Source organism: Cnephaeus nilssonii, assembly GCF_951640355.1.
Source record: "Cnephaeus nilssonii genome assembly, chromosome: X".
Taxonomy (NCBI): Eukaryota; Metazoa; Chordata; class Mammalia; order Chiroptera; family Vespertilionidae; genus Cnephaeus; species Cnephaeus nilssonii.
Window position 1 is genome coordinate 12,573,120 of NC_137071.1, and position 24,880 is coordinate 12,597,999.

The 24,880-nt window shown below is 43.6% G+C and overlaps 1 protein-coding gene across 1 annotated transcript in view; it reads right to left on the reverse strand.

Moving 5' to 3' along the window:
* PCYT1B (phosphate cytidylyltransferase 1B, choline) overlaps positions 1-24,427 on the reverse strand; it is a gene marked incomplete at its 5' end in the record, with an annotated part of 90,771 nt that extends 66,344 nt beyond the window's left edge. The window contains one exon of the mRNA XM_079765754.1: positions 24,311-24,427. Within this exon, the coding sequence (XP_079621880.1) occupies positions 24,311-24,427 (117 nt within the window). The remainder of the gene's footprint in view (positions 1-24,310) is intronic.
* Positions 24,428-24,880: the final 453 nt, after the last annotated feature.

Consider the following 24,880-nt stretch of genomic DNA (forward strand, 5'->3'; position numbering starts at 1 on the left):
GGCTCTCCTAGTTGAAAGAAACCGACACCCACTAAAGTTAGCTCAAGAGATGAAGGATTCTTTGAGGGCTACCCTGGCATAGAAATGGTGCAGCGAGGATAGGAGCAGCACCTGGTCCCAGAGAGCTGTGCGCCGACCTGGCATGTGATTCTTTCTGTCCCACACCCATTCACCCCATATCCTTCCATTATGTTCAAGTCTCTGCTTGCCTTCTACTCCCCGATAAACTTCAATTTGAATGGGGCCCATCATGGCTTCCTCAACCTCCCTTCCCAACACTCATTCAGCAGCTTCTGATTGAGCCTTTCAGCCCCAGCTCCTGCTCCTACCAACTTACTGCTTCTTTCCATGGTTCCCAATTCACATTCCTAAGGGAGAATCAGACTGGCCAAGTTCATGAATTCAAACCAGGCCCCAACCAGAATTAGCCTGCATTGAATCAGGTGCCCACCATCTGTGGCTGGTGAGGGGAGGAGGAGTGGTGAGGGAGGTCATGGGTTGCCTGTCATTGCCCCTATAGCAGGTGCTGTTGTTGGGGCCAGAAATGTATTTGACCTTGTGTGCTCTTAAAAGGAAGTTGAATCTCAGTTTCACCTATAAAATGGACACCAATTTTGCAGGTTGATGCAGAAAATAGAGATAAATTATGTCAAGTACCTGGTACTCAATAAATTGTGGCAATTATTATTACTGCTATTAGTATTCATTCTTATACATAACTAGAGGCCTGGTGCATGAAAATTCATGCACTGGAGGGGGGTACCTCAGCCTGGCCCCCTCTCACAGTCTGGGAGCCCTCAGGGGCAGGAGGCGACCTGGTGATCAGGGGAAGGCGACACCCCCATCACACCTCTGCTGCTGCCACTGCCGGCAGCACAAGCCTCAACCAGCCCTAGTTACCTGAGCCTCAGGCGGCCCTAGGTGGCTGGGGGGCTGAGGGTGGGTCCGGCCACACCGCACACCTGCCCCCCCCCCAGTGGGGCTGAAAAGACTGAGGGACTCTGGCGGGGTGGAGGGGACTGGGTGCCGCCATCTTGTGGCTATGGGCGCTATCATCTTTGTGATGGCATGATGGTCAATTTGCATATTCCCTCTTTATTAGATAGGTTAATTTATAATACTTTATATTATGACATAATAATAGATAATATAGTTCCCTATAGAAACAAGCAAATGGACTATGAACTTCTAGGACACAGCCCAAATAGGTAAATGGGTTAGCAAATGGGGTTCTTACATTAATGACTCATTAGCCTTTAATATATGTGGACAGTGAATTGTTTTCACATGAACTAAAATAAATTATTATTTTGGGATATTTTATGTGCTAGTCTCAAAGCTCATTAAAGAGATAAGGTGTTGTCATTTTCCAAGAAAGGTGTATTCTAGAGGGTGTGAAATGTGGTAATTAAAGCAGAGCTAAAGAAAGTTGTAAAGCAACAATAGTACTCAAAGATGAAGAAAAGGTTTATATGCACTGTGCATTCTGTTCTTAATTATTGTGGCCTCAAAGTAGGAAAAAGGGAGAAGCAAAGAGATGGAAGGCAGAGAGAATTCATAAGAGTGTGCTTGTATGTGGATGTGTGCACATGTACATGTGTGCTTATGAGCACCTGAGCATCTTTTTTTTAAAAGATTTTTTTAAAGATTTTTTTACAGAGAGGAAGGTAGAGTGAAAGTTAGAAACATCGATGAGAGAGAAACATCGATTCAGCTGCCTCCTGCACACTCCCCACTGGGGATGTGCCCGCAACCAAGGTACGTGCCCTCGACCAGAATCGAACCTGGGACCCTTCAGTCTGCAGGCCGATGCTCTATCCACTGAGCCAATCCGATTAGGGCAGCACCTGAGCATCTTTAACAGCAGTTGACATGAAGAAGGTGTGTTTCTTGTTATGTTCCAGGCACTGTACTTGGAATGGGGAGAATGCAAAAATAAATGAGCCACAGCCTTGCTCTCCATAACACCACCTTCCTGGGTTGAAAGTCAAGGTCTGCATTCGCAAAGACCTTGGTTAAGGCCCAGCTACCATCAACCAGCCCTGTGAGCTGATGCAGTATATTTTTAGTCTGAACACCCTAGAACTACTCCTTCTCTGAGCCAGAACAAATCACTTACCAGGAATTCTATACGGCTCAGGTTCTGTCTCCTCCTACAAGGGGCAGACCAACCTCGGGACAACGGGATTAGGATAGCCAGAGGCTTCAGAGAGGTCCATCCTGGCCTCCAGGCTCTATACCAGCCAGCAGGGGACCCAGGCCCCCATCTATTCCTCGCCATTTGCCAGAGCTGGGATGGTTTCAGAGACCCTCTGGGGTAGGCATAAAACTGGGGCCCAGTAACATAACAGCTAAACCTTTGAGTGCCTGCTTAGTGTCATGCATATCCTTTTATATGCTAAGCAGTTTAACTAGATTAGCTAATTTCATTTGTGCCACAACTGGGTGAGGCAGGTTCTATCTCCACGGAACAGTACAGGACCTGTCTTCAAAAGTGACACCAGTGGCAGCAAGAAGCAACAGCAGTGGCAGATGCCTCAGACTCCGTTATCTTTTTGGCTCCCTTTGAGCTGAGGACACTTTCAGGGTTCTTACACAATTAGGATGGAGGGGCCTCGAAAAGGAGAGGCTGGACTTCTTGATAATTAGAGAAGAGGGGGCAAAAATTAATTGAAAAAAAGAAAAGCATGTGACCATATTTTTACCCAGACTTAGTGAAGTAAGTTAGATGACTTACATATAGTTACTGGCAAGCATCAGCTCAGAGTTCAAATCACCAGATCACATTGTCAAGTGTTTACTAGCACATTCTCTGTGTTTCATATGATCTAGATTGTTTGGAGGGTGACTAAACAGAGGAGATAAGTCAGAAAGGAAGGAATGGAATTGGCTTTGGGGCAGCACCCTCAAAGGTGAAGGGTGGCCGCTTTAGAATGGGAGAAGGTATTCGTTTGAAAAGGCATATTTAATGTAATTTAATTTAGCCTTAACCGGTTTGGCTCAGTGGATAGAGCATTGGCCTTCGGAATGAAAGGTCCCAGGTTCGATTCTGGTCAAGGGCATGTACCTTGGTTGCAGGCATATCCCCAGTGGGGGGTGTGCAGGAGGCAGCTGATCGATGTTTCTCTCTAATCGATGTTTCTAGCTCTCTATCCCTCTCCCTTCCCCTCTGTAAAAAAAAAAAATCAATAAAATATATTTTTAAATAAATAAATAAATAATGTAATTTAATTAATATAAAATTATTATTTGGGAAAGAAACCCTACCCTATTTAACATATAAGTCAAACAAATTAAGCCTCTGGGCAGGTAGAGATCATCATAGGATAAACTATGGGCCACTAGGAAGCCATATTCCAAATTCAGGGTTGGGGAGACACATGACATTTTTATGTTTGGCAGAAGAGAGCGAGAATTTTAAAGGGTTAAGAAGCCCTGGCTCAGCCGGAGCCGGTTTGGCTCGGTGGATGGAGCTTTGGCCTGCGGACTGGAGGGTCCCGGGTTCGATTCTGGTCGGGGGCATGTACCTTGGTTGCGGGCACATCCCCAGTAGGGGGTGTGCAAGAGGCAGCTGATCGATGTTTCTCTCTCATCGATGTTTCTGGCTCTCTGTCTCTCTCCCTTCCTCTCTGTAGAAAATCAATAAAATATATTTAAAAAAAAAAAAAAAGAAGCCCTGGCCCAGCGCCCTGGACCTCACATGCGCAGGGGCCTTGCCAGACCATGGTCGTGGAGCTAGACTGTAATATAACTGCTCTCTATCCAATTTAAGATACCCAGTCATTGCATGTGAATATGTTACCTATTTGTCCTGCAAGGTTTGGTTATGTAAACAGCACCACAGTAACATACCAAAGCCATATTCCCATCAAGCTTTTTAAAGGGGAAGACATTAGATATTTGGCATTTCATTGGCAGAGTGTGTTTAATTGGACGTTGTCAAATAGTAAAACAAAAGCTTTAGGCACTATATAAAATGTACAATGCAAACATTACCTGAGTACAAAAAATGGTCAGTAGAACCTGTACTTACGCAATGTGCATCACTGACTGACAACTGGACCAATCAGACAGCAAGCTAATCATCCAATCAGAACTTAGCAGAGTCCTGCTGATGGTGATGGCCAACCACAGAATTGCTTGTTTAAGCTAAGCTATTCTTAACTACAGTGAGGCAATCCAGTCAGATATAGTCCTGAGTTCAAATCCTAGCTTCATTATTTAATATCCATTTTATTTTTTATTTTTAAAAATATATTTTATTGATTTTTTACAGAGAGGAAGGGAGAAGGATAGAGAGTTAGAAACATTGATGAGAGAGAAACATCAATCAGCTGCCTCCCGCACACCTCCTACTGGGGATGTGCCCGAAACCAAGGTACATGCCCTTGACCGGAATCGAACCTGGGAACTTTCAGTCCACAAGCTGCTGCTCTATCCACTGAGCAAAACCGGCCAGGGCTCCATTTGATTTTTTTAAATTGGATTTTTAAGAAAAGTGTTGGTTCTTAACCCCTGTAATCTGTAATCTCTAGTATCCTCATCTATAAAAGGGGGGAGGGGATAATAAAATGATCTACCTCGTAAAGCTGTTGTGAGGAGTAAATAAAATGATTTCTGTGTGATTAATATCTTCCTTTTGCCTCTCTAGAATCCATTCTCTTCCTACCCTTCTCTACTCTTCTCTGTATGGCTTCCTGTGTGGGCTGCACCAATGGAGTCTGTTGCCTTTCTACTTCCAGTTGGGTCAGGTCCATGGAAAGCATGCAAACTGCTGGAGGGCAGGACAAGAATGAGCTCAGGGTATTTGTCTCCCTGGCTTCCTACCTGCTAGGACGCTGTATGTTGGTCCTGTTCTTTTACTGAAATTCACGGCTTTCATGAGGGGGCCCTCTTTCCAGAGCACTCTACAAAGTTCTGGTAATCAAAATCTCCCCTTGCCCCTTCACACCCTCTGAGGTTTCCTGAAACCCTGCTCATGCCTTTGAAATAGTCCCTTTATTAGACTTTCTTCAAATTTCCTCTTTAGAGTGAGCCCTCTGTCTTGACAGGGCCTTGACCAATACACTGTATGTAACAGTATGATGCCAAGCTCAATAAATGTTAACTAGCAAATGTTGAAAAGACATGTTCGAAGTGCAGAGATCAAGTGAATTACCCATAGTTAATAATCGTAACTATCTCAATAATGCCTTCCAGTAGGACAGAAGTTTATGACGACAGAACATTTTAATCAGAAGATCCATAAAGAGACACGAGCAGGACCTCAGAAAGACTCTACCTCCCCAGGTAGGCCTTCTGCCTCAGGACTCACCAGAAATTACAAAAAGACATTACAAAATCTCATCCTCAGTCTCGTGCTGTTAGGATTGCATTTACCCACCTCGGAACATCGTTTTTAAAGCCTGATTTTATTTAGGATCAGAATAATTTCATTTTTTGAAGAGAGATGGGGAAAAAGCAGATCTTATAGTTGGTCATAGGCTAACAATGAACCACTGGATTCTTAGACATTGTAATATTTATAGCCAGTCTCCCCCAATGACTATAGAAGCACCAAGAAAACAGGGACTTGGTCTGTCCTATTCATTGCTATATCCATACTTCCTAGGGCAGTACCTGGCATATAGAAGGTCCTCAATAAACATTTGTTCAATGGGGGGAATTTAAAGTCACTGGAGAGAGAATTATTATTGACAAAGAAAGGAACTGGAGAATAATAATTGATAAAGATTATACTCAAATAAATACACTTATTAATTTTTCTTATCATCATCATCATACCTATATATATAAAACCCTAATATGCAAATAGACCAAACATGGAACAACCGAAAAATTGAACAATTGGTCGCTATGATGTGTGCTGACCACCAGGGGGGATACACGGAACATGGTGGGCATCGGCAACAGGCGGCAGAGCACGGAACATGGCAGACATTGGCCACGGCAGGGTGGTGAGCAGGTGAGCAGGGGCGCCAGACCAAGACGGGCACTGGTCACTATCATTGGGGCAAGCCTCTAGTGGTTACTGAAAATTCTTTGCTCCCATGTGCCGTGGTCCTGCCTGGCACTCGCACCTGCTGCCAGTTCCGGCCCCACTCACACCCGCTGCCCGTGCAAGAGCCACCACTTGCACCCACTGCCAGTGCCCGGCTCCAGCCCCGATTGCTCGGATCTGTCAGCAGGTGCAAGAGGTGGCTGCCAGCCCCGATCGCCCCTCAGGGTTTCTCCATCTCCCCCTGCTCCTGAGGGGCGATCTGGGCTGGCAGCTGCCTCTCGCATCTGCTGCCCATGCCAGAGCCACTGCTTGCACCCACTGCCAGCACCAGAGCCACTGCTCGCACCCACTGCCGGCACTTGGTGCCTATCCCAATTGCCCCTGAGGGCTTCTCCACCTCCCCCTGCTCCTAAGGGGTGATTGGGGCAGCAGCCGCCACTTGCACCCGCTGACAGTGCTGGCCCCAATAGCTCTGTGCTGTCAGCGGGTGTGAGCGAGGCTGGTGCCATCAGCACATGGGAACAGCAGTGGCAGGACCGGGGGCCACGGCAGGCGGGGCTGGGCGGGGGCGGGGAGGATGGGCCAAGACCCGCCCCTGTGCCCACCTCAGCCTCACGGCCCACAGTTCCTTTCAAAGTGCATGAATTCGTGCACTGGGCCCCTAGTAAATGATAAAAACTAGGGAAAATAAAGAGAGGATAGCAAAATTCAACAAGAATGCCACTTCCTAAATACAGCCATTGTTAATACTTTTTCTATTTCTTTTCAGGCTTTCTGATATGTTATATATACATATTAACAACGTTGGAATCTTACTACTGCATAGAGAGTTGTTTTCACTTAATATATCATGATTACTTTATCATGTCATTTAAATATTCTTCAGCCTTACCATTTTTCCTACTGAATAGACCATTTTGGGGGGCAGATTCAGGTTCACAACAAAATGAGCAGAAGGTACAGATATTTCCCTATAACTCTCACTAATTTTGTAAAAACAGTCCACTGAATAGAAAAGCCATAATTGATTTAAATATTTATTTGTTGTTTGATATTAAGTTGTTTATGTTTTACTAATATAAATAACATTCTAAACATAATGCTAAACCTCTGACCACTACTTCCTTAGGATAGATGCCTAAGAGCTGAATTACTTAGATCAGGGGTGTGAACATTTTAAAGATAAATATTTGAAGAACATTTTAACATATATTGGTAAATTACCTTCTACAAAAGCTGCATCATTTATAGTCACATTACAATGTATAAAAGCACCTTTCTTGCTGCCATCTCAGTGGCTTTGAGTATTGTTGTTGCCAATTTTACAGACCAAAAAATGGTATCCCGCTGTTTCAATATGCATTATTTTGATTACCAGAAAGATTGAACATTTTCCCAATGTTTATGAGTCATTTGTGTTTTCTTCTGAGACTAAGCTGTCCTTTGCTCATTTTTCTATTGTTGAGAACAAGTGTTTTGAAGGTGGTTAAAAGCAAAACAATAGCACAGTTAAAAAATTATCTTAAATAGCGTTTTTAAAGTGTATTTTCCAACTTTACCTAGAGTCCCTTCATAAGAAATTCATTTTTTTAAACCAATGTGTGAACAGCTGCATCTATGTCAGGTGAGCAGTTACTGCCCTTCAGGGACCAGAATTTGTATTAGGTCCTAGGGATACAGGCCTTCTTTTTTTTTTTAATATATTTTATTGATTTTTTACAGAGAGGAAGGGAGAGGGATAGAGAGTTAGAAACATCGATGAGAGAGAAACATCGATCAGCTGCCTCCTGCACACCCCCCACTGGGTATGTGCCCGCAACCCAGGTACATGCCCTTGACTGGAATCGAACCTGGGACCTTTCAGTCCGCAGGCCGACGCTCTATCCACTGAGCCAAACCGGTCAGGGCGATACAGGCCTTCTTAAAACACTGACCACCCATAAGCCATAACCCCCTCTTCCCAATGTGGCCGCCTTCCAAAGGATTTCAAGTAGCTGGAAGAGTCTCAGTACTATAAATAACACCACAGTTCACTGATTCTAAAAGCTACATTTCCCCCCACACTTTAACATCTCTGAGACCTGGGGGAGGGGGGGAGCTTTACAAGAAATGCTGTCTTAAAATCCGTGCTGGCAATTTTCTGACATTTAACACCTCTAAAATGGAAGTTCATCTTATAACTAATGGCATCTTAGATTCATGAAATGCATACATGCTATTAACAATAGGAAATGATCATCCTTACCTAGAAATAAAAAATTCCAGACCCAAAATCAAGTTTTTCTTCAGCAAAAGGAGTTTGTTTATAATGAACATCAGTAACAACCTTATATCTTATTCATATCCCATCTCTTTCCCCAAAGTACTTGAGATGACTTTAAAAAAAAATAAAATTGGAAAACTTAAAATAATAGTCGCAAGATATGGGGGTCAGGGGTGAAATGAGCACACAGAACGGCCTATCACAGTCCTCTACATTTTGGAAAGGTTGGCTGTCGGCTCCCAGCAGTCAAAGCAAAGAGGAAGACAAAGTTAATATTGTCCTTAAGCAAAAAAAAACAAAGCAGCTATTAAGGAGAAGCACAGAATCTCCTGATGTGAATTTTATAGAAATTCCTCCCATGGTGCCTCCATCAGGGGCAGGCGGAGTGATGTGTAGTGATGTGCAGTGATACTCAACAACAAATCAAACAACATGCTCCATAACAGCCCCGGATAAAGACAATCCCGTTTGTCGTGTTTATCTCGGTCGTGCCCTCCACGCAAGGCTGAGCCCCAGAACCACAGAGCAGTTCAGTAAAGCATTTCCACCAGGAGCCAAACGTGCAGTTTGAAAATGCGGTTCTCTCCCTCACAGCTAGATCCAAGGGCAAGATTTAGAATACTGAGACCAGGGTTTTCTAACGTGGGATAGGCAGACAATCGGTTAGAGAGCAACACTTAGATTTCTTTGTCATGTTAAAAAAAAAAAAAAAACAAAAACAAGAAAGGAAGCATTACTACCACCTAATCCTAACATACAGATTCACACTGGTGCCCCACCTCTGTCAACATAAAGTCTACGAGGTGTCCTCAAGGAAGAAGGCAAGATGTAAGATAGAGAAGGAGGGCCTGGGTCCCCTGACATTTTCATTTCGTTTCATTCAGCTTATTGCAATAGAATGCAGTTCATCTGGGTCTGAATAACTACATTTGTAGATGTCTATCTACTTGTATTATCTACTAAACCAGTACTCACAAGATCAGCAGGCAGCTTACAACAGTTCCTGCAATGAAATAGGAAAGCAAAGATAACAGAGGAACAGGCGAACACCAGGAATGTGATAGAGATGACCCTTCTTCAACATCCTGTATGAGTTCTGCGTCTGCCACAGTACCAGCTGTGAAAAATGATGACCTAATCAGAGCTGACAAGAAACCCTGGCCGGGTAGCTCAATAGGTTAGAATGTTGTTACGATATGCCAAGGTGCGGGTTCGATCCCCATATAAGAATCAACCAATGAGCCGAAACCGGTTTGGCTCAGTGGATAGAGCGTCGGCCTGCGGACTCAAGGGTCCCAGGTTCGATTCCGGTCAAGGGCATGTACATTGGTTGCGGGCACATCCCCAGTGGGGGGTGTGCAGGAGGCAGCTGGTCGATGTTTCTCTCTCATCGATGTTTCTAGCTCTCTATCCCTCTCTCTTTCTCTCTGTGGAAAATCAATAAAATATATATTAAAAAAAAAGAATCAACCAATGAATGCATACATAAGTGGAACAAATCAATGTGTATTATCTGTGTGTGTGTGTGTGTGTGTGTGTGTGTGTGTGTGTGTGTCCCTCTGTGTCTCTCTCTCAAATCAATAAATTAACAAGTAAAAAAAAAAGACAGCTGAATTGAAAATTACTACAAAGAAGACTATATTTGAAATATTTGCTACCATTAGCATTAAACCTCACCTAGAGCATACACTGAGTGGCCAGATTATTATGCGTTCAGAGATCATAATAATCTGGCCACTCAGTGTATATTGGACCTTGAGAGGTTAGCTCAGTGGTCGGCAAACTCATTAGTCAACAGAGCCAAATATCAACAGTACAACGATTGAAATTTCTGTTGAGAGCCAAATTTTTTAAACTTAAATTTCTTCTAACGCCACTTCTTCAAAATAGACTCGCCCAGGCCGTGGTATTTTGTGGAAGAGCCACACTCAAGGGGCCAAAGAGCCGCATGTGGCTCGCGAGCCGCGGTTTGCCGACCACTGGGGTAGCTAATCATGGCATGAAACTATTGTAATTACCGTGATACTTAAAAAGAAAGCACCCCAAACATAAAGACAAGCCTCTATGGTTTTTTCAGCAAGGTTTCAAGACATGTGATACTCAGTCCCATAGTTCGCAAAATACTGTTACATGTAATGATAAATGTGTAGAAGCCTTTTTCGAGTCATGCCACAGTAAAACTGGCTGCTCCAATGTGTAGAAAATTTGATGTCAAGCTAAAATGCATTCCTTTGTCAGCAAATATATTTAGAAGACATATAGATAACATTGCGGAAGATGGGAAGAAACAAGAATTAGGATAAATTATGCAGTGTGGGAGGTTTGCTATACAGTTGGATGGAAGCACAGATATTTCTAACATGTCTCAGCTTGAGGTATTTGCTAGATGCTATTTCAATAATAAAACCTTCTTTTCTGAGCCACCAAAGAAAAGATATTCCAAAGAAGGAAGATTTTCCAAAGAGAGATGGTCCAAAGAAGATTGACTCTGCAAAATAGTTTCTTTAATAAAAACTACTTTACAGAAACATTGTACGTCTAACTACCAGTAAGGTGATTGCTTTGCTCTTGGACCTGGATCCCCTACCTACTTGAGAAATACCTGTCTTCATGACCCTTCTGCTATTGGCTCTCTAAGTGTCACTCCTAGGGGTTCCATCCTGGAATATTGTAGATTAATTTAACCAGGTCTCATAAAGAGATAGGCAAGTATAGGGAAGGTTCTAATAAATAGTTTTAATTACAGCTCTTCTATTTTTCTTTAAAAACCTGATAGGATGTTTTGGGACAAGCTATTTTCTAGAATTTGCCTTATACCAGGATTATCCTGGTCCACTCTTGCTAGCTAACCAATTCCATCCACTTCCTTCTGAGTCTAGAGCAATGGTTCCCAACCTTTTTTTGGCCACGCCCCACCTAAGCATCTCTAAAATCACGATGCCTCCCCCCACCTGTGACATATAATTCTTATTATTTAAAAAGTGAACTCTCTATTCACATGGAGGAAGCCTAAAAGACCATTCACTTGGTCTAAACAAGCTTCCAAAGAGCATGGCGTCCACGAAAGAGAAAAACAAAAGAATGAAAGGACAGTTGAAGTACTGAGGAAGAAATCACTAAGAAATTGTTAAAATAATAATATCCTATCTAATAAAGAGGGAATGTGCTAATTGACCCTCACGCCGTCGCAAAGATGGTGGTGCCCACAGCCAATAAGGAGGGAATATGCTAATTGACTGTCACGCCCTCAAAGAAGGTGGCGCCCACAGCCACAAGATGGCAGCGCCCAGTCCCCTCAGCCCCGCTGGGGTGGCAGGCATGCGGCAAGGCTGGGCCCGCCCCCAGGCAGGCCTGGCCACTCTGCGTGCCTGCCTCCAGAGTCTCCCAGTCCTCTCATCCCCCCAGCTGCCCAGGGCTGCCTGAGGCTCAGGTAACCAGAGCCGGCTGAGGCTCGTGCTGCCTGCAGTGGCAGCAGCAGAGGTGTGATGGGGCGTCACCTTCCCCTGATCGCTGGGTCGCCTCCCGCCCCTGAGGGCTCCCGGACTGTGAGAGGGGGCAGGCTGGGCTGAGGGACCCCGCCTCCAGTGCATGAATTTTCATTCACCGGGCCTCTAGTGAAGTGATATGAAAAAATAGCAAATAAAGTTTCAAAGCATATAATAGAGAACTGAAATACATAAATATGTCACAATACATATTTATATACTGTATATGAGGCCCCTAGAACCATAAGATGCAAAAAATTCACTATTAATAACTCATTCTCAAGTTGCTTCCCTTAAAAATTAAATTGTACCCCTGTGGGGCATGTGCCCCATTTGGGAACCACTGGTCTAGACACTGACTTCCAGGCCAGGCCGCTGTTAGAAAAAGCCTATAGTTTGGGCACCATGAATTTTAATTCACAGATTACCTGATTAGGGCTTGACTAGTCCTAGAAATAAGGCAAGTTTAGTTCAGGGGCTCACATAAGCTCTCGTTGGGGCTGGATATATTGACCCCTGGAAGGCCTGAGCACATTAAAGCTCTGTTAGTGGCCAAGAGCTATAATTTTAGGTAGGATCTGACACCATTTCTTAGTGTTACCTATCACCGTGGTCGGCAAACTGTGGCTCACGAGCCACATGCGGCTCTTTGGCCCCTTGAGTGTGGCTCTTCCACAAAATACCACGGCCTGGGCGAGTCTATTTTGAAGAAGTGGCGTTAGAATAAGTTTAAGTTTAAAAAATTTGGCTCTCAAAAGAAATTTCAATTGTTGTACTGTTGATATTTGGCTCGGTTGACTAATGAGTTTGCCGACCACTGTACTAGAGCATAACATATAGAAACCTGCACATATCCTAAGTGTGTGGCTCAATGGACTTTCACAGGCTAAACACATACAGCAGCCAGATCAAGTAACCAACCACTGCCAGCCTCCATCTTTTGCTCCTTCCCCTACCCGGACTCCTAACATCATAGATTAGCTTTGCCTACTTTAAAATATTGTATAGAAATGGAACCGTGTAGTGTGTATTCTTTTTTTTTTTTAATATATTTCATTGATTTTTTACAGAAAGGAAGGGAGAGGGATAGAGAGTTAGAAACATCGATGAGAGAGAAACATCGATCAGCTGCCTCCTGCACACCCCCCACTGGGGATGTGCCCGCAACCAAGGCACATGCCCTTGACCGGAATCGAACCTGGGACCTTTCAGTCTGAAGGCCGATGCTCTATCCACTGAGCCAAACCGGTTTCGGTGTGTGTATTCTTTTGTATCTGGCTTACTTCATTCAATATTATGGTTGTGAGACTGATCCATACTTTTGCATGTGGTTGTAGATTCTTTTTTTTTTTTAATATATATTTTATTGATTTTTTACAGAGAGGAAGGGAGAGGGACAGAGAGCTAGAAACATCGACCAGCTGTCTCCTGCACACCCCCTACCGGGGATGTGCCCGCAACCAAGGTACATGCCCTTGACCGGAATCGAACCTGGGACCTTTCAGTCTGCAGACTGACGCTCTATCCACTGAGCCAAACCGGTTTCAGCTGGTTGTAGATTCTTCATTCTCACTGCTGTGTAGCATTACATTGGGTGAATATACCACAATTTATCCATTCTACTTCGGCGAGGCATTTGGATAGTTTCCAGTTTGGGGTTATGAATAATGTTGCTAAGAACATCCTAATATTGATTTCTGTTGGCCATATGTACAAATTTCCTAGGAGTAGAAGCGCTGGGTCAAAAATATTTACTTTGCATTTCTAAATTCACTACAAAGAGCCTGGGCATCTGACTTGTTTATACTCCTGGTCCTGAAAGCAGAAAGTGTGACATGGGAGAGCTGAATGCAGTGTTTCTCCAAGTGCATCCAAGCACGTCTGGCTCCTGAGCCACCTGGGAGCTTGAGCAGGTGACTCTGCTCACTGATGTCGGAGGACTGTGTGTAGGGGAAGCAGGGGGCTGTAGAAGTCAAACAAACCTAATTTTAAATCCCAGCTTTATCAGTTTGTATTCAATCTTTGAGGAATTACTGAATTATTGGCTTCCTTGCTCATAACATGAGGAATAGTAATTCCTATTTCACAGGTCTGCAGCCCAGTGTAATGAAATAACACACATAAGGTATTCAGCACAGTCCCCAACGCAGTTTGCGCTATAAATAGTTGTTCCAGCCCGGCTGGCATGACTCAGTGGTTGAGCATCGACCTGTGAACCAAGAGGTCATGGTTTGCTTCCCAGTCAGGGCCCATGCCCGGGTTGTGGGCTCCATCCCCAGTGGGCGGGAGGGCGGGGGGCGTGCAGGAGGCAGTCGATCAATGATTCTCTCTCATCACTGATGTTTCTATCTCTCCCTCTCCCTTCCTCTGTGAAATCAACAATAAAAATCTCTTTAAAAAATAAATAGTTGTTCCATTCCTCCATTTGCCCACAGGGGAAAAAAAAGTGAGACCTCTAGCCTTGAACCCAGTGTAGAACAATTAACCTTATAACTAAACAATATGGACATAAGATAGACTTTAGTATTATATGACTGTGCCTCCAGTCAATATCAGGCATAATAGAAATGAACCACAGAAGCCTTTGTGTACCAGGAACAGGCTTTGGCATCATTTGGTTGGCAATAGGCTGTGCACATCGTTCATGATGCTTCTATTAACCTATTATTGTTGTTGTTGTTGTTGTTACTTTTCTAAAATGCCAGTTTAAATAACCCTCAGCATTCTTTTACATTGATGTCAGGTTTAATTGGCACGGATTACTGAGTGGAAAACCAAAAACGCCAAGTCAAAGACTTTGGCGGGAGGGAGGAGGTTGTATGAAAATGGATCCCGCTCTATGGGCTGGCCTCGTGTGGCCCTGCACATTATTACACAGGCTCTCGCTACCAGGGCTCGCTGCTTTATTTTCTAATCACTGTGTTTTCAAGTGTGCCTTCAAGATTGTTGAGAGCTAAACGGTCTCTTTATCCCCAAGCAGGGTCAGCTTCCCCAGCCTCGCATACAACCTGGTTCATGCTGGGATAAAGAGGAAGGTAGGAATGTTAAAACAATAATGCTATGGTCTGAGGCCAGCAACGGGTAATCAGATCCTAGCAAGGTAGAGGCTGTTACCTGGGAGATTATTGGAAGAAAATAGGCCTAGCTTGCAAGGACTTAGTTTGTTCCTACCTTCCTTGCTTTCTCCTTTTCACCCTGCCCCGGGTGATCAGACAAAATAAATCTTTTTTCTGTATTTATTTCACTAAGAGGCATCGAGAAGCTTTGTGTGAGCACCAGTGAAATATGCCACTTTCAGGACTATGGCCTGACTCACTGTCGGACTTTAACCCCAAGCTTAGACGGATAGCATTAGTTAGAGAAGGCACCTGTAGTTCAATGCCATACTGCCATGCCTCAAAGAAAACCCAATACAGACATACCTCACTTTATTGTGCTTTGCTTTATTGTACTCCACAGATGTTGTATTTTATTTTATTTTTTTACAAATTGAAGGCAAGACCCTCCACCAGCCAAAAGATTATAATTCGCTTTATTGTGATACTTGCTTTATTGCAGCGGTCTAGAACCAAACCTGCCATATCTCCAAGGTATTTTGAACTTCAGTATTATGAAATAGATAAATTAGGAGGCTAATGCTCATATTAAAAAGAGATTCGACCTAGGTTTCTTTGGACTGTAACTAAAACATTCAACATCTGATTCAGCATACACTCAACCTTTCTGAAGAAGCATCTGAAGAATAAAGCAGAAGACACCAGAACTGATTTATACAACAGTGTTGTAAAGTTCCCAAGTAGTTTGTGATCATTTGTGATTCATATCTAGCCAATGTGTCTTACCATAAGATCATTCAACCTGTTTTTACCCCGAATGGATAAAGGCAACAGGAAGTAAGGAGTTGGGTAGCTCTGCGTTTTGATAGGAGCATCAGGTGAGACAGAATACACGATGGTAGACAATGTCCTATGGCTATGGAAGCTACACTCACAGTCTTGGAACTGGAAAAGATCATCTATTCAACCCATTGTGGGTGATAGACTTGAGGCTCAGAGAGAAGTGATTTGCTTAAGCCCACATGATAATTCAATGGCGACGCTGAGGTTGAAATGAGACTGTAAGCTCCAGCGAGCAGAGTCCAAGCTGCCGCACAGCTGTCTTGCCAGGCCCCAACCCTTTTGCTGTGGGCCAGTCCAGTTCTCCCTGGACCTCCAGATCTGAATTTGCCTTGACCTTGAGGGTTGGTGTGGAGTCCCAGACGCCAGAAAGGGACAGGCCCATTTCATCTCATTACTACCATGTCTCATCAGAAACCACTCAGCCTTTCTACCTTTCCCTACCTCCCCCTCGCCCAGAGGCCCCTGCACCTGCCAAAAGCAAACCACCGTGACTTTCCCTCCACCTTCACAGAGAAAACAGATCCTATCAGATAAGAGAGGCTTTCAACTTTCAGTAGCCTTCTATTTATAAATTATTTCTTACCCAAAACATCCTTGCCAGCTTCCTCAGCGCCACAGTGGGAGAGCTGTCTCTTTTCCTACCTGACGCCAATTCTTCCCGTGTGCACTGGAGCTCAACCTCTCCAGCTCTTTGGGTTATTCCTTTCAACAATCTTCCCCCTCACTTTCACCCTCGCCCACTGGCCCACTCCCATTCATACTTATGTGCAAGTTGCTACCATCTTAGAAGAATGAGCCAACCAAAAGTTTTGGCATATTGAATGAATGGAAGGAAAGAAGGATGGAACAAAAGAGGTTAGAAAGGAGAAAAGCTAGCCTCTCTCAACCCTAAGCCCTGATTTAGCCACCTTTGGGGTCCTATACATTCTATATGCCCCCCCCCCTCAGTCGACTTCTACTTCCCTGCCTCCTAAAGGCTCCTCAACCTATTGCCATCTGGCTTCTGCTCCCACCACTTCATTGAAACATCACTATTGACTTCTTTCTAAATCCAAAGGAGACTTTTTCTTCTTATCTCATTTGCTGTCTGCTGCATTTGATTCTTTTTTTAAATTTTTATTGAATTTATTGAGACATTGATTAATAGAATTACACAGTTTCAAGTGTCCAATTCTATAATATGTCATCTGTATATTGTATTGTGTGTTTACCACCCCAAGTCAAGTCTCCTTCTGTCACTATTTATTCCCTTTTTACCCTCTTCTATCACCCGCACCCCCCTTTCCCTCTGGTAATCACCATACTGTTGTCTGTGTCTATGAGTTTTTCTTTGCTTAATCTCGTCACCTTTTTTACCCAGCCTCCCAACACCCCTCCACTCTGACAGCTGTCAGTCTGTTCTCTGAATCTTTTCTATCTTGTTTGTTACTTTATTTTGTTCATTAGATTCACTTGGACATTCCCTTCATGGAACTTACCCTGCCCTTGGCCCCCTCAATCTCTCGAATATTTGAGAAATACCTCTCTGTCTTCTTTTCACAATCCTTTCTCTATTGACCCTTTAAATGGTGTCCCTCAGGGTTCCATCCTGGAAAGCTTCTGGGATAAAGTAGATTAATTTAACCAGATATCATGTAGAGACAGGCAGATATAAGGAGCCTTCTAATAGCTTTAATTACAGCTCTTCTCTGTTCCCCCTGATAGGATGGCTCGGGGTCAGTTATTTTCCAGAATTACCCTGTAGTAGGATGATCCCGAGGCACTCTTGCTAACCATTTCTATTCAGTTGCTCTAAGTCCAGAAACTGTCTTGACTCAATTTTGCTCCCCTCAATTTCACTACCTCAATTTTCCTACCCTTTCCTCCATACCGGTGCCTCCCAGATCTATGTCTCCAGCTCAGAACTCTCTCTTGAGTTCCCAAATCCAACATTTACTAGACACCTCCAAAGGGAAGTCCCCACGGTATCTCTAACAGAACTCTCACAGACTGCTGTCACCGGATGCTCCCATTCCAGTGATGGCACCCACTCACTGGATCCAGAAAATTGAGTCTTCCTGAATACTGTCCCACCCTCAGACAGCTATCAAATCCTGGGGCATTTACCACCTAATGTCTCCCATATCCATCCAGTTCTCTCCTTCTCTACTGCCACATCCATAACTTCCAACATTCTCATTTAGATTCCTGCAACAGCCTCCTAACCAAAACAGAATAGGATAGCATAGAAAATATGAGTGTGCCCAGCTGGTGTGGCTCAGTGGTTGAGCATTGACCTATGAACCAGGAGGTCATGGGTTCAATTCCTGGTCAGGGAATAAACCCGGGTTGCAGGCTCAGTCCCAGCAGGGGGCATGCAGGAGGCAGCCAATCAATGATTCTCTCTCATCATTGTAGTTTCTATCTCTCCCTCCCTCTCCCTTCCTGTCTGAAATCAATTAAAATGTTTAAAAAGAAAATATGAGTACAAGATATAAAGTAAAGGAAAGTGGGGTTTTTTTAGTTGTGAGTAAATATATGTATGTACTATGCAACATACATATATCATTGTGGCTTCTCAGAGTTCATCCTCCACAGGCCTGGGCAGGTGTCTGAGCTCCGTCTAAGGCCACATGTGGCTGCTGCACACTTGAAATTGGCTAGCCTAAATTGAGACGTGTTGCAACTATAATGTACACACCGGATTTCAGACTTAGTATGAAGAATATAAAATACCTTTATATTAAATAATAAACATTAATCCTTTTATATGGATGACATGTTGAAATACTCATATTTTGGATACATCAGGTTAAAGAAGTCAAACACATAAAAAGCTCTCAAGGGCCCTGGCCGGTTTGGCTCAGTGGATAGAGCGTCGGCCTGCAGACTGAAAGGTCCCAGGTTCGATTCCGGCCAAGGGCACATACCCGGGTTGCAGGCTCGATCCCCAGTGGGGGGCGTGTGGGAGGCGGCCAAACGGTGATTCTCTCTCATCATTGATGTTTCTATCTCTCTCTCCCTCTCCCTTCCTCTCTGAAATCAATAAAGAAATATATATATATTTAAAAAAAAAAAAAGCTCTCAAGGGATTTCAGCATCCTGGCACGCTTCCACATCCCGAACTACTGCCTTCTGTTCAATGGAAATGATCTTCAAGGGCAGGGGCTGTGGGTTACTTCTTTCGTTTCCCTCCACAGCACCTGACGCATTGCTGTACATGGAAGCTGATAACCAACTGGCTAACTGGGGATCCTGTTGGTGGGGGACTGAGTTTTCTCTCAGTTATCGTCCAAAGCTCTGCATCACTGAGTACTTTCATTCCCCACCCCCTGCCTGAATGAGGACACACGCACCCTGTTCATTTCCACATGCTCAGGCACCAAAATAAAACAAAGACCCTACCTATCTTCTTACATTTGATTTAGACTCATTTGTTCCATAAGGAGTTCAGCATTCAGCAAATGGTGGGGTTGGAGGGGTAGTGAAAGAACACATTTAAAATGGAAGAAACGAATTCATTGATTCCATGCTTAGTATGCCTGACTATGATCAATCTGCAAGAAATGAAGGTTGCATTTGAACTGAGAGCAGCAGGAAAATGTCTAATAATAACCTTGGGCAGAATTCCAGTAGACCACAGTAAATGCCCAGGGAAGCCCATGTTTGTTTACTTTCACTAACACAGCGCATTAAGGGTCTTGCTTTTAAAATGCATGCTGCTCTAAGTGGCTACATAGATGGTGATACCTAGTAAAGGAAGCCACTGATGTCTCTGGAAATCCAGCATCTTTTTGGAGCACCAGCCGGTGAGCATCCTACCTCTCAGCTGACATAATGCACCTTCTGCAAGACAGCAGTCTCTTGGCCCTGCTCCCCTTGGAAGTAAAACCTGAAATGAACTCCTGCTAAAGTGGCATATTGAACCAGCCCCATTTTATTTCCAAGGCCTTCTCAGTTGATTCGTGGCACATCCATCTTCATGGAAGTGCCCACTGCAGGCTAGAATTACAACTTCCTTCTGATAGCAGAATGTACTCCTACAAGAACTTGACCAAGGTTGTTAACTAAATCCTTCAGCAGACAGCTTTCAGGGTGGCTGGGCCTTGTTAGAAAGGGTTAGTGGAACACCTGCTGGGCGCACAGGATTTGTCTAGGCAACATCTGAGGGTTGGGGAGATAAGAGGACACAGTCCTTGCCCTCAGGGAGTCCTCATCCCTCAGGAGTTGGGTCTACAAGGAAGGCTGTTACATCATATCGCCCGAGGCTACTCAGTGTCTCTTCTTGACAGTCAAGCTTAAGAGTCACCTTGCATCATGTTCAAGCAAGAAAATAACAAATAACAGAAATCAAATCAAAGATCAAGAATAAACACTGTAGTAATGGAAAGAAGAAACATCTCAAACCCATGCAGCATAGTAGAGTAGCCAGTGCAATAAGATTACATTCCTAAAATACACTGAGTGGCCAGATTATTATGATCTCTGAACGCATAATAATCTGGCCACTCAGTATATATATATATATATATATATATATATATATATATATATCCCAGTGCATGAGCGGTTGGCGGGTCAAACTCCTATTCGAGGAGACAATTTGCATATTAGCCTTTTATTATATTGGATATATACTGAGTGGCCAGATTATTATGCGTTCAGAGATCATAATAATCTGGCCACTCAGTGTATAAGATCTATCTTAAAACCTAGGTCATGTTCTGTTCTTTCTTAATTTCTTGTTAATATTTTTAAAATATTATTTTTTTTCTTGATTCTTTTTGTTGACACTATTACAGATGTCCCCATCCCCCCTTTGCCTGCTTCTACCCTGCCCCCTCCCTTCCTTCTGGCCATCACCACACTGCTGTCTGTGCCTAATTTCTTTATCAGTGTTATTTAATTCTACTTACTCCTCTCCTTTCTTATACTTTCTTCCAACGAAAAATAAGGCAGGGTGGAAAGACTACAGGTATACCTTTCAGAAAAAAATTTCCCCTTGAACACGATTCCACCGTATCCTCAATATCCCTATCAATTTGCTCCTTACAAGGATCTAAAATATAGATTGCTGTAAAATCCTCTTTATTTAGGTATGCCAACTTCCCACTTCATTTCCTTAAAGAACTACGCCAGGCTGTGTATTAGAGACCAGAGATACAGTGATGACAAGACAGGTTTCTAGTCAACATCCCTGTGGCAAACTTGGACTCGCTCTCAAGGAGTTCACTACTCTCCTTTCTGTCCCCACTGCACCCGGTAACACAACTCTTAGCATGCTGTGCCCTTATCAACCTGTATGGAAACTATCTGTTTATGTTTCAGTCTCTTCTCGACTCTCTAGATCACAAAGTACTTGAGGGCTCAGACCTTAGCACGTAGTGGGTACTCCATCAATGAGGGCTGAGTTCAACTGGATCATAAAAGATAACGTTCACTGTAAATAATATAGAGACAAACACATGTAGACACGAACACTGTACACACCTTCTCTGGTGCCATGCTAAATAGAGAGCCCAATTCATGACCAAAAAAAAAAAAAAGAAGAAGAAGAAGAAGAAGGCATTTTACACAATTGCTGAGATTTAAATAAAATCTGCATTTACTGACAATAACGTTTGGTGACATAAGTTCACATTCTGGAACTTGTAGTAAAGCTTTATAGCCCTTATATACTCAGAAATTTCCTTTTCCATTATTGCCAGGTAAAATTAGAGTTTGGGGAGCCAGTGCGTGCATCAGCTAATACAATGACAACCACTCTACCCTAGCCAGTTTGGCTCAGTGAGTAGAGCATCGGCTGGAGGACTGAAAGGTCCCGGGTTCGATTCTGGTCAAAGACACGTGCCTCGGTTGCAGGCTCGATCCCTGGCCCTGGTCGGGGGCCCGTGCAGGAGGCAACCAATCGATGTGCCTCTCTCACATCGATGTTTCTCTCTCTGTGTATCTCCCCCTCCCTTTCACTCTCTCTAAAAATCAATGGAAAACAATATCTTCAGGTGAAGATTAACCAAAAAAACGTAAAAAAAAAAAAAGGACATGACAACCACTTTGGTAATTGCTACTTTTTAAAATATGATGTTTTATTATTGAGTCCTGTTTTCCCTAAACGGTATGCAGTCAAGTTTGGTGACAAGTGGGAATTTTGGACGATGGTCCTGGCTACTGGGAAAAACCCAGAATTTATATAATTTGAAATGTGAAGATATCCGCAAAGCTAAAGATCAACAGAAACTGCTAACACCTTCCAAAGAAATACGAATTCAGCATTTTCAGTTGCCATTCATTCTCTTCACGAACAAACTTTGTTACTAAGTAGTTCACACGTGCCTGCATGGTTAAAGTAAGATCCTCAGCAAAGGAAAGTTGGGCTCTGAAGTGTAAATCAAAATTTAGATATACCCCTACGGTGATCAAAGTTTGCTGATCAGAGAAAAGGTGCTTCGAAGAATTGAGTGCAGTGGTTTACAAATTGGTTGCGGTCCCTATTTAAACAGAGCCCGTTTTCAGCAGATCATGATAATGATGGACATGGAACATTTTTATCAAAAGTAAAACAAAGCAGCCCTAACAGGTTTGGCTCAGTGGATAGAGCATCAGCCTGCAGACCAAAGGGTCCCTGGTTCGAATCCAGTCAAGGGCGCATACTTCAGTTGCAGGCTCCTCCCCAGCCAGGGCCCTGGTAGGGGCTTGTGCAAGAGGCAACCAATCGATGTGTTTCTCTCACATCAATATTTCTCTCTGTCTTCCCCCCCCTCTTCCATTCTCTCTAAAAATCAATAGAAAAATATACTCAGGTGAGGATTTAAAAAAAATAGAACAAAGCAGTCACTTTAACAGTGGAACTGTTGTATATCCTTCATACTTCATACACACACACACACACACACACACACACACACACACACACTTGAAGCCAGAAGTGCCAAAAAGATGGGAAGGGGATGTTTCTCACCTAAGAGTGTGTTGCAGGGGAAAAATCTTCCACTTTGTAGAGCTCTGGGTTCAAATCCCAGATCTACCCCTTCAAAGCAATGTGACTTTGGGGAAGTCACTTACCCTCTCTGAACCTCAGTTTCCTCATTTCTAAAGCAGCGGGGAGATGGAAGTATAACATTGCCAGCTTTGCATGGTTCTTGGGAGTTAACTCCAGGCTGAGCTGTTACAAGTGAAAGTGAAAAGTACTTGAACTTGCTTCCTTCCCTTGATTTCCTCTGCCCACCCTCTCAGGCAGAAGCAAGCAAGGGAAAGAATAGCTAAAAGGCAAAAAGAGAAGGAAAAGAAGTTGGCACAAGAGACTGAACCGATACACAAACTGGAACTGGATGCTGCTTTTCTCTCCTCTACCCTTTACCTACCTGTCAGCAGGTCTGATGTAAATTGGAACACTGGGTTTAACTTTTAAAAATATTTTGGGTGACACGTTTTTAGTGGTCAGTTTTTATTCTATGCTAAAACAAGAGATATTTAGTAGCTCAAAGGAATCCCTTATTGGGATGGTTTGTATCTTTTGAGAACATAGGTAAAACGTTTATGTATGACATTCAGTAAGTGGCTTAAAGTGCTGGGGAGCAGTTAATATCAAATTGCCTTAACAAAATATATTTTAAAAAACAGAAGCACACTGAGCAAAAGCTCCTTTGTTTTCATGTATTAGGAAGTTGTCCTAAGCCTGCCTTTGAACCCTTATGAAGAAATAACAGTTTCATGATGGGCTGGCTTTGGAATCTGTAAGCCCTCATTGGGGTAGTTCACAGAAAATACTACATCACAAAATCCTTAAAAAAAAACAATTTAAAAAACCCCTCTTCCCAGGGTCAAACTCCACAGCCAATCAAAATATTGTACCCATTAACTTGAGGGAAATGCTAGAGAGAAAATATAGCTCTAAACAGTGTATGGCTTGGATCTGAGGGTGCAAAGAGAGGTCTCCCCAAGTTCCACAAGACTTCAGGCCACCAAAAACCCGCTACCCATTTGTTGTTTTTGATTCAGTTAATGAGAAGGAAGGAAGCTCTGAGCGCCCCATTTGCACTTATTAAAGGCATGCAGCCCCTTGCTAAGTAAATGTAGGTTCCCCAGGTTTTCGGAAGAGAAAACCTGACAGCAGACCCGGAAATGCTTGCAATTCATTTAAGATACACATTATTTCTAAATACATCATCGAGGGACTCTTTTGCTTAGTTATTTTGACATTTTCAAGCGAATGGGGAAGTTTGCTTCCATGTCGTTTTCATTTCCCCCAAACTGGCATTAGACACGAACATTAGTTGAAGACCGAATCATTCCTTACCTAGAATCGAGAACTTAACGGACTCGTCCCAAGCTTTGCGAAAAGAATACCATTTTGTAAATTGCACTGTGGCTTTTTTTTTTTTTTTTAATCTTCAGACGAGAACACACTTACAAGGAAAAAGGCCATTCCCTCCTCCCAAGCACAAAAAACACAGCAGAGCCCAAGCAGCCTGTTTCCTACCCAGCCGGTACAATAATGCTTTGTAAGCGGAGAGCAGCGCCGGGTAGAGAAGCTAAATATAAACAGCTGAGAAGGATTAGGCGGTAGCTCCATTCTCATTTACATGAAAATCCTCAGCATCTTTTTCCTCGCTGGCTGCGGGCGCAGAAGGAATTCTTTTGTGCCATAGCCACGCATACATTTGCATCCTTTGTCTTTACTTACCAGTCGAGGCTGTGGGCATGTATGCTCTATTTCCTCCATGGTTTCTGAGGGAGGCTCATTGGAAAGGGATTTTGGGATACCTGTTTCTGACTCAGCATCAGTGGTAAGTACTGGCATGGCCAGTGAATGCTCCCTCCAAGCTCTACACCCCGTCAGTCTCCTCCCAGGCAGAGAATGTTTTCTTTCTCAGGTATTTTTCTCTTCCTTACCCATCCCCCTTCTTCATCACTTCTTTCTGTCTATCCTGGGGGAAGTAAAGAGGTTACCCCCCCTCCCCCGCCCCTTTCGTTCTGGGAGAAGCAGAGAGGCAAGGCCTCAGTTTATCACTAGAACGAGCAGATGGCACTGGAGCTGCGGTGCGGGATACAGTACCTCATTTGCATGGAGCGCGCTGATTGGCTACTGTCATCATAGTACCACTCCGCTAGGGAGCGGCCGCGCCCATTGGCGGCCTGCCGTGCGCTCGGGGCCGAACTTGCCGCTTTTGTTTCTTTTCTTTAATTCAGTTGCAAAGGTCTCAGTCCACTCCGGGCAAGGGACCGGGCTGCATTACCCAGATAAGATAAAAAA